The sequence below is a fragment of the Rousettus aegyptiacus genome, unplaced genomic scaffold (genome assembly GCF_014176215.1).
Source record: "Rousettus aegyptiacus isolate mRouAeg1 unplaced genomic scaffold, mRouAeg1.p scaffold_m13_p_12, whole genome shotgun sequence".
Classification (NCBI taxonomy): domain Eukaryota; kingdom Metazoa; phylum Chordata; class Mammalia; order Chiroptera; family Pteropodidae; genus Rousettus; species Rousettus aegyptiacus.
Genome location: NW_023416287.1, coordinates 86,391,924 through 86,409,073, shown reverse-complemented (window position 1 = coordinate 86,409,073; position 17,150 = coordinate 86,391,924). Strand labels below are relative to the sequence as shown.

At 40.5% G+C, this 17,150-nt stretch overlaps 1 protein-coding gene and 1 pseudogene across 1 annotated transcript; one reads left to right on the top strand and one right to left on the bottom strand.

The window, feature by feature from the left end:
* Positions 1-987: 987 nt before the first annotated feature.
* LOC118610520 lies at positions 988-1,106 on the top strand (annotated as a pseudogene).
* A 1,072-nt stretch (positions 1,107-2,178) lies between these two features.
* Positions 2,179-15,726, bottom strand: SERPINB2 (serpin family B member 2). The gene is made up of 8 exons (XM_016118936.2): positions 15,663-15,726; positions 11,668-11,844; positions 9,651-9,770; positions 7,881-8,009; positions 7,284-7,401; positions 4,253-4,395; positions 3,471-3,635; positions 2,179-3,124 (listed from the first exon to the last, which is right to left on the bottom strand). The coding sequence occupies exons 2-8, from the start codon at positions 11,833-11,835 to the stop codon at positions 2,720-2,722; spliced, it is 1,248 nt and encodes a 415-aa protein (XP_015974422.2). The 5' UTR covers positions 11,836-11,844; positions 15,663-15,726; the 3' UTR covers positions 2,179-2,719.
* Between the last annotated feature and the right edge of the window lie 1,424 nt (positions 15,727-17,150).

Genomic DNA, 17,150 nt, shown 5'->3' with positions numbered 1-17,150 from the left:
ATTTGATGTTTATACCACATGAAAATATTAAGTCTGCAAAAAAATAAAAAAATTGAAACAGGGAGAACTCTAGGTGAATCAGTATTATTCTAATAGGAATCCAGAAAAAGAAAGTGAATAGCGTGAGGCGGAGACAATTGAGTGCAGAGTATCTGTCTTGTTCAGCCTGGACTGCTGTAGCAGAATACCACTGACTGGGGCTTCCACGACAAACACGTATTTCTCACAGTTCTGGAGCCTGGAAGTCTGAGATCAGGGAGCTGTCAGAGTCAGGTTCTTGGTGAGGGACGTCGTCCTGGCTCACAGACGACTGCCACCTCTCTGTGCCTGCACCTGTTAGAGAGAGGACACTCTGGTCCCTTCATCTCCTTGTCAAGGCACTAACTACATTACACAGACTCCATCCTCATGACCTGGTCTAACCCTAATTGGCTCCCAAATGTCCCGCCTCCAAATACCATCACACTGGGGAATAGGGTTTCAAGGTATATGTGGCAGGGGTTTGGGGGAGACACAGACCTTCAGTCCATAGCAATGGCTGAAGCAAGAGCCAAGTTTCTAGATGGAAAAATTCTGCTGCTGATGATGAGCAATGCACATTTTAAAAAACAATTTGGAAAAGTACTTAATGCAATGAACTATCAAGAACAAAAAAAAATTATTAAGCTACAAAGAGCAAGAATTACCCTGACTTTCACATCAGCAACTCTGGTGCCAGAAGATAATAAAATCATACCTTTAAAGTGCTTTGAACCTTGAATTCTGCACTCATACTCTACCTCAGTAACAAGAGTGAGATGGGAACATCTTAAGACTCACAATTCAAAAAGCTACTACGTATTGCCTTGCTGAATGAATTGCTGAAGTACATAGAAAAATGAATCCAAAAGTAAGTAGAAAAATGCAAGGAGCAAGGGCACATTATTTGCAAGAATGTCTGATTTAGAAAAAAGAAACCACAATCCAAGCCTTAAAAAATTAACTGAGGTCTACAGCCATGCCACCCTGAAAGAGCCCGATCCCATCTGAGCTCGGAAGCAAAGCAGAGTTGGACCTGGTTAGTACTTGAATGGGAGACCATCTAGGAAGACCAGGTGCTGTAGGTGTAAAAAATAAAATAATAAAATAAAATAATAAAATAAAATAAAATAAATAAAATAAATTAAATTAAATTAAATTAAATAAAAAAGGATTGTAAGCTGATAAGATTCTTGCAATCTGTGAGGTCAACCAAGGGTTCCCTCGCTTAAAAAAAATAATTAACAATAATTTTCTGGGATTCTGTGTTTGACCAACTGACAGTAAGTAAATAAAACCAGAGACAGTTTTATTACTTACAGAGATAATAAACATAATCACTAGTATTTTCTAAATACCGCATATGCCAAGAATTCTTTTAACTGCTTGTTATGCGTGAATTCATTTAACCGGCATAGCAACCTTATGAGAAAAGCAATGTTTTCTCTAGTTTACACTGAAAGAAAAGGAGAACAAAGAAGCTCCATGGTTAGATGACTCAGTGTGTCAGAACTGGGATTTAGATGCAGACAGTCGAGGTCCTGAGGCCACCTCTTTAGCCACCATGCTCCATGGGTCATCGTAGGGAATGTGGTGCCTGGGACGCATTTCCAGGATCCGGCCACACTTCTGAAACCAGACTCTCAAGCCAGTTCAGAACCCCCTCCCCACACACCAAACCACCTAAGTGCCTTCGTTCTCAGGTTTTCCATTATTTTCTGTTCTGCCTCTGCTTTACTCTAAAGCATCCAGTGCTATTTGAAGCACGCATGCTTAAAAGAAGCCATCTCGTGCTTCTCCTCCTGCTCTCGCATCCAGCCGTCTCTACTCCTCTGAACTCTCAGCTCAATACCCACGACTTTGATCCTATGTCTGTGTCCTTGAGGGTTAAACACTGGTGTTGCCAAAGGACTCTGGCTCAGACTAGACTGCTGCATCCCTCTGCCCTGTGCTGCTGGCAGGCAACTCTAACCCATTCTCACATGACCCCAAGGGGCTCCTTATAAAGGGGGCGGTTATCGCCTCGGCTTCTTTATCCTACTTTTTCTTAGTTCCCACAAATGAGCCATGATTCCTGATTCCTGGGGTGCAAGATATAAGGGGTCTTATGATCTGATGCCCTCATGGAATGACAACAACAAAAAAAATGGTTGTGTGGAAACATGTTTATTTATTACATATTTGAATTTTACGTAAGTTACAGACACATCGATGTGGTACATACTGTTATAAATGCACATGACATATATTTGCCTGTTGTTCAATGCTTCCTTCTAGGTTTTTGTCACAGAAGGACACAGGACACATAATCATCCTTCGTCATGAAAACAAACAAATGCATTTCTTAAGAAAGAAAAATAGCGGTCACCTGTTTTTGTAGCTGTATCTGCTACATTAAATGCACAGTGAACAATAATAAAAATTATATAAAATAATAAATAATACAGTAAAAGTTAATGCTATAAAATAAACTAAGAGTAAGGAAGAACAAAATGGAACATCATCCCATTTTAAGAGACCAAACAATTCATAGAGTTGTAATGTTATAATTGACAATCATCTAGTTATTTCTGTATTATATTTAGTTGTTCAGGAAAACAGAAATACACAGATAAAGCCCCTAAGTTTTTAGTACTTGCAGCAATTCTGAGGCTTATAACTCATACTCCAAAATCTTGTACGGAAACAGAACCCTTCAATTTCAGGGTGAGGCGAATCTGCCAAAAAAGAGGATGCTCCTGGTTATTTTGTGCATTATAAAGAAGAGGAAGGGATGATCTGCCACGAACTGTGGGCCTCCGTGGCCAGTTCTCCCAGACATAACAGCCCCGGTGCCGGCAGAGGCTTCAGTGCCCTCCTCATTGACATCCACAGTGGCTTGATGGAACACTTCGGACAGAAACAGGTCGTTCCCCTCTGACATCCCTAAGAAATTGGCCTGGCCCTTGCTGAAGGCGTCCTTCATGCCCATGCTACTCAGAATGGATTTGAGTTCATAGCGCTCTTCTAATTTGAACTGGGGGATGTAGACCTCAACATCATCTTCAGCCATCGTGTCTTTGCTGAGCCACTTGTTGAGTTTGTCATAAGTTATTTCACTTTCCAGCTACAAATCAAAAACAAAACAAAACACAACACAACACAACAGTGAGTGCTGAGAAAAGGAAAACAACTTCTAAGTCTAATGTTAAAAATCAGTGACTTTAACTTTACTACATTGTGGGTGATATAAAAACTTAATAGATTAGTAAAGTTTTTTTTGTGAGCAGGTGGCCTGTATGACATGTGTTTAAGGCTCTGAATGAAAGTTTGAGACATGCCACATTTATCAGCGACCGATTCGCGTGTTTCTGTGAGAAGTCGCACACGATTTCCTAAGTTAGAGAGATGTTCGTCACGAAAGGTAAGTTTAGCCCCAGAAACCTAAAACAATTGAAGTTGGAACGACTTACCAGCTCCAGGCTGGTAGACACGTTAGCGGTTCCATCGGGAAGCAAAAGGAACATGCTGACGTCCCCAGTGTATGGGAGTTCTAGAATCTGAGTCTTCAGGTCTTCTACGTAGCCAATGTTCAGCTTTTCATGTAAGTACATCATCCGTACAGGTTTCTGCTGAGTCTAAAACGGTTAAAGAGTAAAATAAGTAAAAAGTTCATACGATGATGTCAAGAGATTTACAGTTAGACATAAAAGAGAATAGTTTCTGCTTTAGTGCTTAAGAAATGCTTTAAGAGAACAAACTAAATTATTCGCATACACTTACAGTGGTTCTATTCTTATTACCTTTTTCAAGATTACACTCATTATTAATAAGATGGGCAATAATAAGAATACTAAAATTTTTGTTTAGTACCTACCATGAGCCAAGAACCCTGCTGGATCTCATTGAATCCTTATAACTTTTTGAGCTGGATATTGTTATTATCCTAGTTTTACAGATTAAAAATGTAATGCATAGAACATAAGTTAAGTTATATTTGGTAGATGGAGCCTACATTCCAGTCCAGGACTGTGTAAGCATAAAGTCCATAGTTTTCCACCACCACTCATATGATCTCTCACAGAATTACTGCGCTTTTCAGTAGCTTGGAAAAGTCAATCAACTGTCCAATGTCCATCACTTATAACTACCAAATCATACAGTAGCATCAGTGAATGGTCTCTATTGTTTCTTCTCCTGTCTCGTCTAAGTCCCTGAAGTATATGTTAGGAAAACCTGTTTCGTTGTCTCATACCGAGTTCACACGGAAAGGATAAAGCCCATTTAATTTCTTCTCAAATGCAGTCTTCCACTTTCCTTTGAAGTAGACAGCATTCACCAGAACCATCCTGGTCTCCGGATCTACGGAACCTTCAGGTAACAAGTTTGGAATTTTGCCTACAGAAAACATAACATGGGTTTAGGTTTCATGATCCAGAACTGTGAAAGATACTACAATTTCTTGAATCTTTTGCCTCACAATCAAACTCAGCAGCCACATTTGTCAAACTCCACAGAGATGTTGATCTTCAAGCTAAAGTTTTTCTCTCACTTTATTTAAAGCATAAGTAAAATTTGGACCCAAGTTCTCAGAAGGTTTGGAAAATCCAGGAAAATGAAGAAGGTATGCATTTAAAATTTAGAATTATTATCAAACATGCAAAGCAGATTTTCACTTCTTTTCATATCATTTTTTTTCAAAGTTTAATAGTTGTATGAAGTTATTTAAGTCAAATGAGAGTGAAAGAGAAGGAAGATAACCATACCTCCTCTAGATCTGGTCTAGACAGTCTGTGGGTCCAACCTAATGATTTATTCAGAAACATTTTTTCGGAAATTTAGGCTAGACCTACACTAGGAGGAGTGCAGATTCATGAGGTGAGCAAGGAAGAAAGGCCCTTGTGGGACTGAGAATATTGGGAGATAAGTTCAAAATCAGTTATGGAAAATGTGTAATAAGTTCTATAATAGCGCTAAATAATGCAAAGTACTATGACAATACAGAGAAGGGAGTAAATGAGTGAGCTAGAGAACGTTCTCAGAAAACGATAACATCCAAGGGTGGTTGTTTTTAAAGCTGGTTTAGGAGGCAACCCATTTATGGGGAATATCTGCTCTGCAATATTTCAACCACTAAATACATTATTTTACTTAATCCTCACGACTACACTATTAGGTGAGTATTAGTGTCATTTTGCACTAAAGGACACTATGGTGAAAGAGGCTAACAATCTTCTCAAGGCTGTAATTTTGGAAAGCCAGTCAGGATTCTGTCTTCACAGTCCTAGTCACAGTGTGACTAATAAAAAAGTCACAGTAGTATGACCAGCTTTAACATGTCCATTCAATGGCTTCACTCAGTATATCCCCAGGCAAGTAACATTCTTGGTAACTATCGAAATCTACTAATGTTATTTAATTTTGTGAGGCATATGACAACTAGATAATAAAACAAAATTCTCTGAAATTGTTATAAAATTTGGTAAAACAAACAATCCAAATGACTACTTGGTATTTGTGCAATATAACTGATTGATTCATAGCCATTCGATACAATACTTAAAGAGAAAATTTAAGGTGTTCGCAAAAAGCAAAACTTTCATTGTCTTAAATTTTGCATTTTGTTTTTTACTTTCATTTCTCTTAATCTTCACTCTTCCTGGTTCCTTTGTGTCAGTAGTTTGTTAATGTTTCAGAACAATATTTAAAATTCCTTAACGGAAATAAAGAACTAAAGCAAATCATCTATTTTTAGAGAAACAAAAATATTTTTAAATTCTATAGAACTGAGTTCATGTGCTTTTTTCCATTATGGTGGCTAAGAAACCAAATGATTGTTTGAAATAATGTTTTAAATGCAGAAGTTAAGAAAATCTTTTGTGTGTATGTGTGTGTGTGTGTGTGTGTGTGTGTGTGTGTGTGTGTGTTTTGGGTTTTTTTTTTTTTTTTTGTTTTTTTTGCATTAAGTTATCAAACTCTTTGAACATCCAAATGAAGAATTCTGGAGTTAGATTAAGGATCAGAGGACAATGGAACTCAGATCAGCCACTTAATCCCTCGGGGGCTTGGCGTCCACACCATAAAGTGGTAAATTTAGATAAATGTTTCCCAGGGATCTTTTCAATCCAAACAGCTCCTAAATCTTTGAAATTCCAAAACGATTCTTCATCCAAAGTAATCTCTTTTTTTTTTCTCTTAGAAATCCATATATATGCCATTTTTCAACAATTATTTATTTGAGGCTTATAATTCTACCTGAAAATTTGGAAGAATGAAGGATTTTCACTGTCAGCAACAAACCGTGCTAATTTTTGTGGAGACACAGGAGAAGTGTGACATACAGGCCCTCCTCTTAAATAATTATAGTCTAGGCGAGATGGCAAAGCAAACGAAATAAAATAGTTCGGTTAACGGTTCGAGGCCCTATGTGGCAAACATCAGCATGAGTCATGGCGCTAACAAAGCACCGAAGATTCGAGAAGAGGGAAAGATCAGGTGTCTCCAGGAAAGGGCAAGAGTTTGGATGCACTTAAATTCTGTGGCTGAGGCATGCATTAGAAGTAAGTATAGAGGCGGCGACCAGCATGCTGTTCACTCCAGCAGCCATCAAGTACAGTCTGTTGGATTACCGAGAACTGAAAAGTCAAGGAAAAGAGCAAGATCTTCTGAGGACAGCAGGAGGTCACTGAAGATTTTTAAAGGTAGGGATAGCCTAAGAAGTGTGTTACGTCACCTCTCTAGGTTCATCTCGTCCTCTCGGCATGGTACAACACTCCAAACAAAGCTCGATGCTTTTCCCCAGAGGGCCGAGGCCTCTCACCTCTGGATAGTCGCACATCTGCACACTCTGTCTAGAACTCTCTCCCCAGGCACCATACCCTTCACCTGGCCAGCTACAGCCCATTCTCCAGATCAAAACATAAACATTTCGTATTCCAGGAAGCCCCTTCTCATTGAGCCGTCGGAGTCAGGACGCAGTGTCACAATTATTTCAATACTGAGATTTTCAGTGTTGGAAAATGTCTGCCTTTTCTCCTAGTCTGTTTTAACGTAATATCCAAAAACAGATTATTTGAGTATTGAACATATGTCTTCTGTTAATAGACTTCAATTATTTTTTTCTCACTTAAAACAGCACTCAGCTAAACAAGAATAACTTTGCATTAACCAAAATAACTAAAATTGGATGACCATTAAGGGATTAAAGACTAAATTCAAGTATGGTTTTTAAAGGCAGATCGGCCTTCTAAAAGAAAGAAGAATAGAAAATATTTCCTTGGTTTTACCTTTGGTTTGATTATTGACCCAGAAATTAATCTTTCTTCTGGCTGCTTCTGCACATTCTAGAAAGTCGACTGCCTGGGGTTCTGTCGAATAATATTTCTTAGAGAGTTCTATGTATTCCTTTAAAGCAAGAAAAATACAGGAGATTACACAGAATATATACTGAACAAGTCTTAGAGTAATTGTGAATTACGGGCTTCCTGTCAAGACCAGGAGTCTTGGGCTGGCATAAGGGTGGAGGTTGGCTACTGGGGGCAGAGGAAATGATGCAGATTATACGCGCTCTGCCGGTCTCCTTTCTCCACACTCCAGCCTCGGCTCCGTTGCCCTCCTGCGTCCTATATTACAGACACTAAGTTAGAGGGAGATGGGGCATAGGGGCTCATGGCTCTGGAAGTCAGTTATATCCTTCCTTACTACACAGTAAGTGGGGCTTTTGCATCAGAGAGCGAGCCTAAGGGATAGTTGCTGTGACCAGTGACGTAGGGGAGCCTTAGGGAGCCCATGAGCAATGCTAACCCTCTTCGTGGAGAACAGCTTTGAAAGTGACCTCAGTGCAGATTTAGGGTCCCACCATTTCAAACACAGGTTTTACTTACCTCCTTGAATCCCTCAGACTTCTCTCCAAACAGCTTATTGGCACTTTCCAATACATAATCCCCCGTGGACGCGTTGATTGCAGAGATGACAGAGCGGAAGGATGAGTGGATCTTATCTTCAGCTTGGGCCTTAGACAGAAAGGAAGGACTCTCTTTACATAACACAAGACTACTAAACAAAACGTTACTTAAGCAAGGGTTTTTTTCAGTACAGCAATAAAATGCTATATTAATGTATATTATTTTCTGATACTTTAGAGGGATCTCTGAGGAAATAGTTTTGATTAGATGTGGAACAAAACTAATAAGACAATGTTTTACTTCTTTCATATTTTGCTGTGCCTGTGGATTGAATTTAACCAGGAAAGTAACCAATATTCTTGAAGAAAGTGAGGCTCCTTTTACAGTCTTAAACTTTAAGATTTCTAAGAAATTTTTATCGTATTAAATTGTTATCTTACGAATGTTCTTTTAAAGGTTCATATAACTTTTAAAAGTACCCATTTTATAATTAATGCATAGTCTATGCGGTGGAAAATCTGGGTTTTAGTAAACCACAACAGTGAAGGGGAATTTCAATCTGCAACCTAAGTTTGTAAAGCCAGTGGCAGATAAGGGTCTCAATCACAGCAGAGGACAGAGCCCTGCAGATGACTGCCATGTGTGTCAGGACACGGGGCTGAATCACCATATGAATGAACCCTTTCCAGGTCCTTTTGCGCATAATTCCCTGGGTAACCAGCAGGTGGAGCATCAGTGTTCCCAAAAAGGAAGCTATGGAAGACACCACACCCCAACCTAACTCAGCAGTGAAATTTTGAACGTTGGTTTTCGATAGGAGCACATCTCTGTTTCTATAATTTAGTTGGATAGCTAATATCTAAGGAATGAAGTATTGAGGAAAGATAATACTACCTCAGATGGATGGATGGATGATAGATACATAGATAGATAGATAGATAGATAGATAGATAGATAGATCGATCGATAGATGGATGAGAGCGAGAGAGAGAGAGAAGAGAGAAGAAAGAAAGAAAGAAAGAAGAAAGAAGAAAGAAAGAAAGAAAGAAAAGAAAGAAGGAAGGAAGGAAGGAAGGAAGGAAGGAAGGAAGGAAGGAAGGAAGGAAGGAAAGAAAGAAAGAAAGAAAGAAAGAAAGAAAGAAAGAAAGAAAGAAAGAAAGAAAGAAAGAAAGAAAGAAAGAACAGAGAGATAGGACAGTAGGGGAGGGATAGCCGAAGGTCAGTGGTCTCTCATGAAGCCGTCCAGCCTGACCTTCTCTGACCTTCTTCATTTCTCAGCCACTTGTCACTCCTTACCCTTTCCCCACTGGAAATCTACATCCATGTGTGTGTATTTCAGGAGTCTCTACCACAGTTTTAGAATAAATTACACAAACCCAACTAGTGGCAGGGTGGTGTGACAGAATTTAGAAAGGGCCTTGGCCCAGAAGTCAGGAAGTCTGGATTCTACCCTTGGCTCTGCCCTTCGTTATTGGTGGGACCATGAAATGTTTACTTAAGGACCCTGAGTCTTGTTTTCTTTCTGTAAAAAGGGGAAGTCATACTAGGTTCCTTCTCAGTCTAACCCTGTGACTGCAGACAAGAAGACTCTAGATATAAAATAGTAATATATGTATGTATATAATATCAGGGTCTTATAATAAATACTGCACATATTATTTGATAGAAATAAAATACTAATGTTACATGTAATAGAAATAAATTAATAATAAATATATATATATATATATACATGAATGAGTCAGGTACCTTCACAATAACATCAGGATAAGTGGCCTTCTGGATCTGCTGCTTGAGCTCACAACCGGTGACCATCGCTGGGGTCACTGGGGTGACATCATGGACTCTCATATTGTGAAACTGAAGCACCTACAATTGGAATTGGAAGAAACAGTCACATTTTTCTGCTGAGTTACTTAACTTTCAAACCAATGGCCGTCAGGTGCCTCTTAGTGGTCCTGTGTCTAGTTGCCACTGTGGATGGGATCTTCTTCATATGTCATATGTGAGTGTCGGCCACCCCAAACTTTCCCTACAGGAGTCAGCACGAGGTATTTTGTACAAATCTACATACCAGCCATTCATCTCTAGGCTCAGTTAGCTTAAAAGCCTTCGCTCACACACCTCGTAACGAGTGGCAAAGCCACCGCTCAAACACAGATGGGTCTGTCCCAAAAGTCCGTGCTTCTTCCTCCAAACCAAAGAGTGCATCCCCTTTCCTTTTAGTAGCAAGTCAACCAAATTTGCCTTTAGATTTTAAAATGTTGCAGCAGAGTTACAACAAAACAACATAAAATCTCTTGGTTTCACATGCTTAAGCACTTTCCAGATACAGAAAACCTGGGTTATGCCTAGAATGACCCAGAAGCTCATTTTCCTTTGGCATCAACATTAACCTCTTTTATTTTAACAACTCGGAGTCATTGCTTCAGCATTTGCCTCCAAACATATTGCTTTTGATTGCTAGTGATCTCTCTGCATCGAAAAGATCGAGACCCTGATGTTTTCTAAAGTTTTCAATGCGGTTTGCCGTCTTTATTTTTTCAAGGCAGAGGAAATAAAGGGACAGGAGTATATTTCAAAATGTCACTGGCATCAGAGTTGAGCAACTGAGTCTCGATGTTCAAACTGCCACAAACACAGGGAGTGATCTGGCCATCCCCTTTCCTCCTGCGAGGAGGTTAGCCAACACTCTCTGGGAGCTGCTTCTCACAAGGCCCATCTTAAATGGGTCACCATGTACCTGGGGAGGATGCATCTACACACAGTCAGGTGCAGTTCTTGTGGGAAACCCGAAAGTAGCCAGCGGCATTTTGGTGTGACAGAAAGCCTGTGAGAACCAGAACCTGTACGTGAAGCATTTAATTTTACTGTTCGCGTACATGTATGTATGACAGGATTTTAATTATATGGTGACCTCGTCTGGGTCACCATAGGAAATAAGAGAATCGTGTGAGTTTTAAATGTGTTGAATTCATCCCATGGGAATATTGCAGTGTGTGGTTGAGATAGTTCAATGTTGTTTCAAGGCCCCAGACTCGGTAAAGGGTCCCTAACAGAGCTTGTGTCCATTCACCAAGGAAGGAAGCCAGCTTCCCCACACCCTGTGCATCTTGATTTGGAAGGCCGACCATCATGCCAGGCCCCACGTTGCTGACATGGTCTCGCGAGGCCGATAACACGGCGAGGTCTCCGGAAGTCAACATCGCTCCCTGCGCGTCTCCAACAGCGTGGTGACCACAGCTCCGGGACCATTTTTTCTCTTCCTGACACTCTCTTAAAGGCACTAGAAAAAATTCTTTACTCAAGTGGGGAACAGACACAGCACTCCAGCTGAGCCATTGAAGGGGCCTGAGCCAGGAGTGAGGAAAGCATAGACCTGAGAAAGCTTTTCCTTCACGAGGCCGGTCTCCCCACCGACAAAATGACACGTGTCTTAAAACCAAAGGAGATAAAGCATGCAAAGTACTCTAAAAAATATAAACACATATTATTAAAACATAAGACGTAGTCACTATTCACAGCTTCCAGCCTTGGGGTTGGGGTTGGGGTGAGGAGCTCCAACGTGTCTTCCGCTATTGACAGTTCAGGGTTTTTGTGGTTTGGCTGTTTTGCAGATATGAATCTAAGACACTTGTGTTGTAATGGCACGCGATGATTGCTAACCTTGTTACAGTCAAGATAGCTCGAGCGCAAAATTAGAGAAACTTTACAGTTCAGTTCAGGAATCGTTCAGTCCTGATCTGGAGCTGTCACGGAAACTCACTTTGGCCATTTGGTCCGCAGTGTCACCTCTGGCGCCCAGGTAGACCATAACCATGGTGGAGGAGATGCCCCATGGAGAGAAGAAGAGATTCTGGGCGGGGCTGGTATCGGCCAGATGCTTGAAGAAGTTGAGGGCAAAAATCGTGTTTGCCACGTAGAGGTCTTCCATCGTTTCAACCTGGAAGGCAAGCGAGGAAGAAAGAACAGCTCTCAAAAGTGATGCGGCATTTTGGGTGGTGTTGGCAGGGTAGTACGGGCCGCACCCTGCACAGGGCAGGGAGTCCTCTCTGCTCTTCCTTCATGGCACAACGCGAGGTAGAGCCAGGAGGACATTATGGTCACGTGACCTATGGTGTCGTAATGGGCCTCGCGCGTGGTGCCACACTCTGCTGTCACCTTCCTGAAATTCTCAGTAATCTTAAACGTGGGGTTCTGCATTTTCCTTTGGCCCTGGATGCTGCAAATTACGTAGCCTATCCTGAGATGTAGTGAACAGTTAAATGATGAGTAGTGGAACTTCAGAGAATAATGGTAATAACAGCAATAACCATCAATAGCATTTATTGAACTCTTACAGTCCAAGAGATGCTGTTGTAAACATTTTGCCTGTACTTACAATTTCACCCTTCCCCAAACCCTGAGGAGGGCCCTGCTCATTCCCTTCCACAAAGAAACTGCTGCACACAGAGGATAAGAAAAGTGACCGGTGTCAATTGACTATAAGGGGGAAGACTAGGAATTAAAGCCAGGTGGGCGGCCCCCAGGTTATGCTCTCAACTTCTATGCTTACCTGCAAATACACAGCACACACACTTGCAAACACATGCATGCCACACGCACACTTATCCTTGTTGGATCCAATCGAGATGATCAATCTTCTCGCAAATTCTCTGCTTCTGGAGGGGACTGAGACTCGCTGTTTGGAGGTTGGGACTTTCAGTCCTACCTCTGGCATCTGCCTCCGTCCGCCCACACGCATGTCACAGCCTTGCTACGTAAGAGCTTCCCGTGCCAAAGAGTTCATTACTGAGAGCGCTGGAAAGACCCCTGTCTTCTCCAGCCACCTGCTAGCAGGGAACACGGCAGGGGTGATCCTGGCCATGCGACACACACACACACACACACACACACACACACACACACGCACACACACACACACCCTTTATCGACCATCTGAAGGTAAATGACAGACACACCTTCCAAGACCTAAGGCTTCACAGGGAGCCAAATGCCTGGACACACCCAAGCATGTGTGGGTATCTGTCGGTACTGGCCAATAACCATCTTTCTGATGGCATGTTGTGCTTTCACAGTGACTTATAACACACCCTGCAATTACCAAAATATATAAATATATCAAACAATGCTGACACTCAACATTTCACAGCAAACCTTCTGTGACAGTGGCTTCCCAGAGCCAGGGAGGAGCTGGGGAGGCGCTGGGGAGGCCCCAGGGTGGGTAAGCCTGCCGCTCCTGTCTCTGCTCAGTGGGGCCCTCCAGAAACGGCCAGCAATTGCTTCTCTGCCTAATCCACCGATAACCTTCTGAAACACTTGGTTCGTGAACAATTCTTTTTAAGAAGGTTAGCAATTTGCATCGAAATTTCTCATTTGAAACACCATCCGATTGTATTTTACGAAGACAAAATAATAAATTAAGGAAAACTTGTCCCCGAAACTCTCTCGTCTCTCCTTCTCATTTAAGTTTCATAGCACTTTCGGGAGGCAGCTCCTCAGACTTTCGTTGTAAGTATCGATTACAGCCTGACACTCAGAGAGGTGAAGTAACTTGCACGAGCTCACTGAGTTCCTATGCAGTGATGCAGGAATTCAAGCCCAGGTGTGCTCTGGAAGCTCGCTCGGTCCAAACGCATACACGTCTCACCTGCTGTTTGTCTTCACTTTTATGTGAAAGAGTTTGGGCAAGTTACAGAGTTTGAGAAATGTTAGAAAGAGGAAATAAAAAGAGGAAGTTTGCAAGTCCGCAATGGTCCTAGAAGGCTTTTCAAGTTAAAAAATTGCTTACTTTTTTTTTTCCTTGCTTTATCACTGAGATTAGATTAACTTGGGTGGCTCAGAAATCTGTTTCCTCTTTCTTCTACCAATTTCAAACTGCCCTTATAATTAGTCTTACTGAGTAGCGGTTTTTTGTGTGTGAGTTATCTCAAAGTTTCAGAAACAAACGGAGAACTAATGACAAGTAAATCATTTCTTTATTCCCACTTGAATAGACTAAATAAGAGATCGGAATCAGAAAAGTAAACGTAGGTTTCTCCTATATCTCATTCTTTATAATACCCTCCATAGTCAGTCGCTTTGATGCTAAATTTAAGTGTCAAGACAAACCATCAGAGAGGGCTTTGAATGCCAAGTAAGGATTTCAGGTGACTTTATGAAGGTAAAAAAAAAGAGAGAGAGAGAGAGAGTAAGGACAAAACTAAATTGTCTCAAATGCATTTACTTCTTTTAAAAAGTCTAAATTTTATTTTTTAAAGAAGGGGCAATTAACTGTGCTGAATATAAAAAATACTACCTGATGTTTGTGAAAGTTACCAAATTCATTCAACTGAGTTTTGTTTTGTTTAATTTGTGTAATTACTTGCCCACAGTATTTCCTGTCACACAAATGGAAACATGAAGGCGTACATTGCACAGCTTGTTTGTTTCAAAGCGAACACTGTCTCAGTCTTCTGCTTCCAAGTCCAGGGCTTTTTCTACAAACCTTTCAAAAAAGGTTTGAGAAATGTATAGTTTTAGAAATCTATGACGGCAAACGTGTACGGCATTTCCTGACCCTCAGACCAGTCCACGCTTTACCTTTGGGTGAAAATCTGTCTAGGACAATGTAAAATTAAAGCCACAAAGCGACATCAAATAGCATAATCTCCCAGAACAGGTGACACCTGTTGTGAATTCCTGAACATTAGAATAAGGTATTCAACTTTATTTACTCCCAAATGTTATGCTCCTAATTAATGTTTAATATTATCGTTGAGGAGAACAGATGGAAAGCAAATGTGGGCTGGGCTCCGTGTGTCTGTGGCAGTTCCTGACACACAAGTTGACCAATGTGCCACTGAAACTTGGCACAGGTCACCAAGAACTTGGGAGGTACCACCAGCACGCTACAATCACCCCCCTTCCCTCTGGCACCGGGCATTGGATTCGAATTTGCCGTAGTATTTAAAATAATTATTTTTTGTGACTACACAGTGCCAATAGTTTGAAATTGACCAGAACAATCAATAAGCACAAAGAGAAAACAGTCATTTTAAGGAAATGTCCCACCCAAAATTACCAGATTTTCCCCCTCAAAATTAAATGCAATTTATGTTTTTTGATGATTTTCATAATAAATAATTGTCATTTTATGAGGTGCTAAATTATTTATTGAACTATTACTTCAGTCTACCCAGCAACGAGTTTGGCTAATTTTTCCTTTTTAGTAAATCGACCGATTATTGAACTAAATTCAATAAATATATTCTGGTTTTGAACTGACTCAACCCAGAAGTTCGCTTAATTTCTACAGTTTCTGATATTTTGGATGGACGCTGAGTCATCTTTTAATTTTTTAATAATTATAAACAATTTACAGATTACGTTCAATTGCTTAAATTAACATATTTTAATTAACCTAGATAGTCCCATCAAATTCAGTATCAAAACACTCACTAGTAAAGAATATACATGTGCTATCCTGTTCTATAAAACTGACATCCCAACTCAAACATACTTTTTGGTTTGGTTAATGGTACATAGGCATTTGCTGGCTTCTGAGATTCAAGACTAAGTCTTGCTATTAATGTAATTAGAATCTTGAACTGATATATTTTCAGTTATACAAGCAACTAAACAAGAGAACACCACTAAATTTTCACTCATCCTCTAAAAACATCCCACACTTTAATTTTCATTGTTAATAATACCAACACAAAGAAAGAGAAAAAATGAAACCACATTTTATAGAGATGGCAGTGGAAATCACTGAAATACCTTATTTTCTGGGGTGCCGTATGACAGGAAACGGTCCTCTGAGAGTTGTTAGAGTTCAGACATGGTGATGACTGGTTTTATAATGTTTGGCCCCGCCCACAGAGTATTTTTTTCTCTCTCTTTCTCTTTCTAACCTGTATCCTTTGAGTGATTCAGAAAGACATCACTAGGGTAAAAATGCTTGCTTGCTAAGGCACCATTTAAGAAATTTGTTGGGAGGATGATGTCACTCAGAAACTTATGGCTTTGGCAATATCTACCCATGTCTGTTAAAATTAGTGAAAATCTGTCGGTCCCAGTTTCAAGTGTCCCCCTCTGCACCTGTGCTCAAGGATAGTACCAAATTCCACAGTATCCCTCCTATCTTTGGACAGGGGTGGGCCCTGGGCTGTTAGCGATACATAAAGGGAATGGCCTCCTCTCTATATATAGGCTCCCAAGGAACCCTATGGGCATGGAAAGAAAAAGAAGACCATTGTTTTCTTTCTTAGAAATTCTATATTTTAAAATGCCTCGCGTTTTCTCAAGCTATAATGTCCTGAATAATTCTGGGTTCCACCCTAATCTCCTGTCAACAGCCACACCCAAAACACTTAATATTTGACCTTGTTTAGAAGAAAGATCTTATCTTTTATTAAACAGTGAAAACCCATGATTGCTTTAAGTTACTCTTTAACTCTGGGTATATCATAGGTGTTCATTGGAAATTGAGCTGTTGAAAACTCGATTGAGAAAATCGCTGGGTTTTTACATACAACCAAAGGAATTCGAGGAACTAAAGTAAATAAAAGATATGCATGATGATATACAATTTGACTCTGAAAATATTCATAGTGTTAGAGTTTATCGAAAAGCGTTTGCAACACATCGTAAAGATGGCTTCTCTTCTCGTCACTTTACTTTTACGTCTAGGAAATCTCCAAAGAGATAGGAATGAAGAGAAGGAAAAAGCATCATGCTGCCTCTCAGCTGCTGTGCGTGGAGAGCTGGGTTGACAATCTGTGGATTTCAGCTTCTTCTCAGCCTGTGTGTAGTCCACAGAGCCAGATTTATCTCTACCTCATCCTGCAAACGTGAGTCTCTGGTCAAAAATGGGTGGGGTTACTTATCCTGAAGCCCTCGTTATTATTAGAGAGACAGTAGGATAGATGAGTTCTTCAGAAACTGCATCTAGCAGTCGAAAGCCAAATTACGGTCATGTGCCTCTTAACAACAGGGATACGTTCTGAGAAATGCATTATTAGGCAATTTTGTCGTCGTGCGAACGTCGCAGAGTGCACTTACAGCCTACTACGCACCTAGGTTATGTGGTACAGCCTATTGCTCCTGGGCCACAAACCAGTACAGAATGTTACTGTGCAAAACAATATGACATGAAATCAAGCACAAGATAAAAATGATGCCATCAAGAAACACGAATGCACGAGGCTGCTGCGGCATAGCACGGCACAGCGTTTTAGACCAAACTCGGTTTTTTTAAATAAGTAC

Bases quoted from the DNA above. Each gene is read 5' to 3' on its own strand.
- SERPINB2 (XM_016118936.2), bottom strand. From the start codon at position 11,835: ATGGAAGACCTCTACGTGGCAAACACGATTTTTGCCCTCAACTTCTTC. The intron at 7,402-7,880 runs GTAAGTAAAACC...CTTGCTTTAAAG, and splicing joins AGTCTGAGGGATTCAAGGAG to GAATACATAGAACTCTCTAA. The intron at 3,636-4,252 runs GTATGAGACAAC...TAACCGTTTTAG, and splicing joins ATCCTTTCCGTGTGAACTCG to ACTCAGCAGAAACCTGTACG.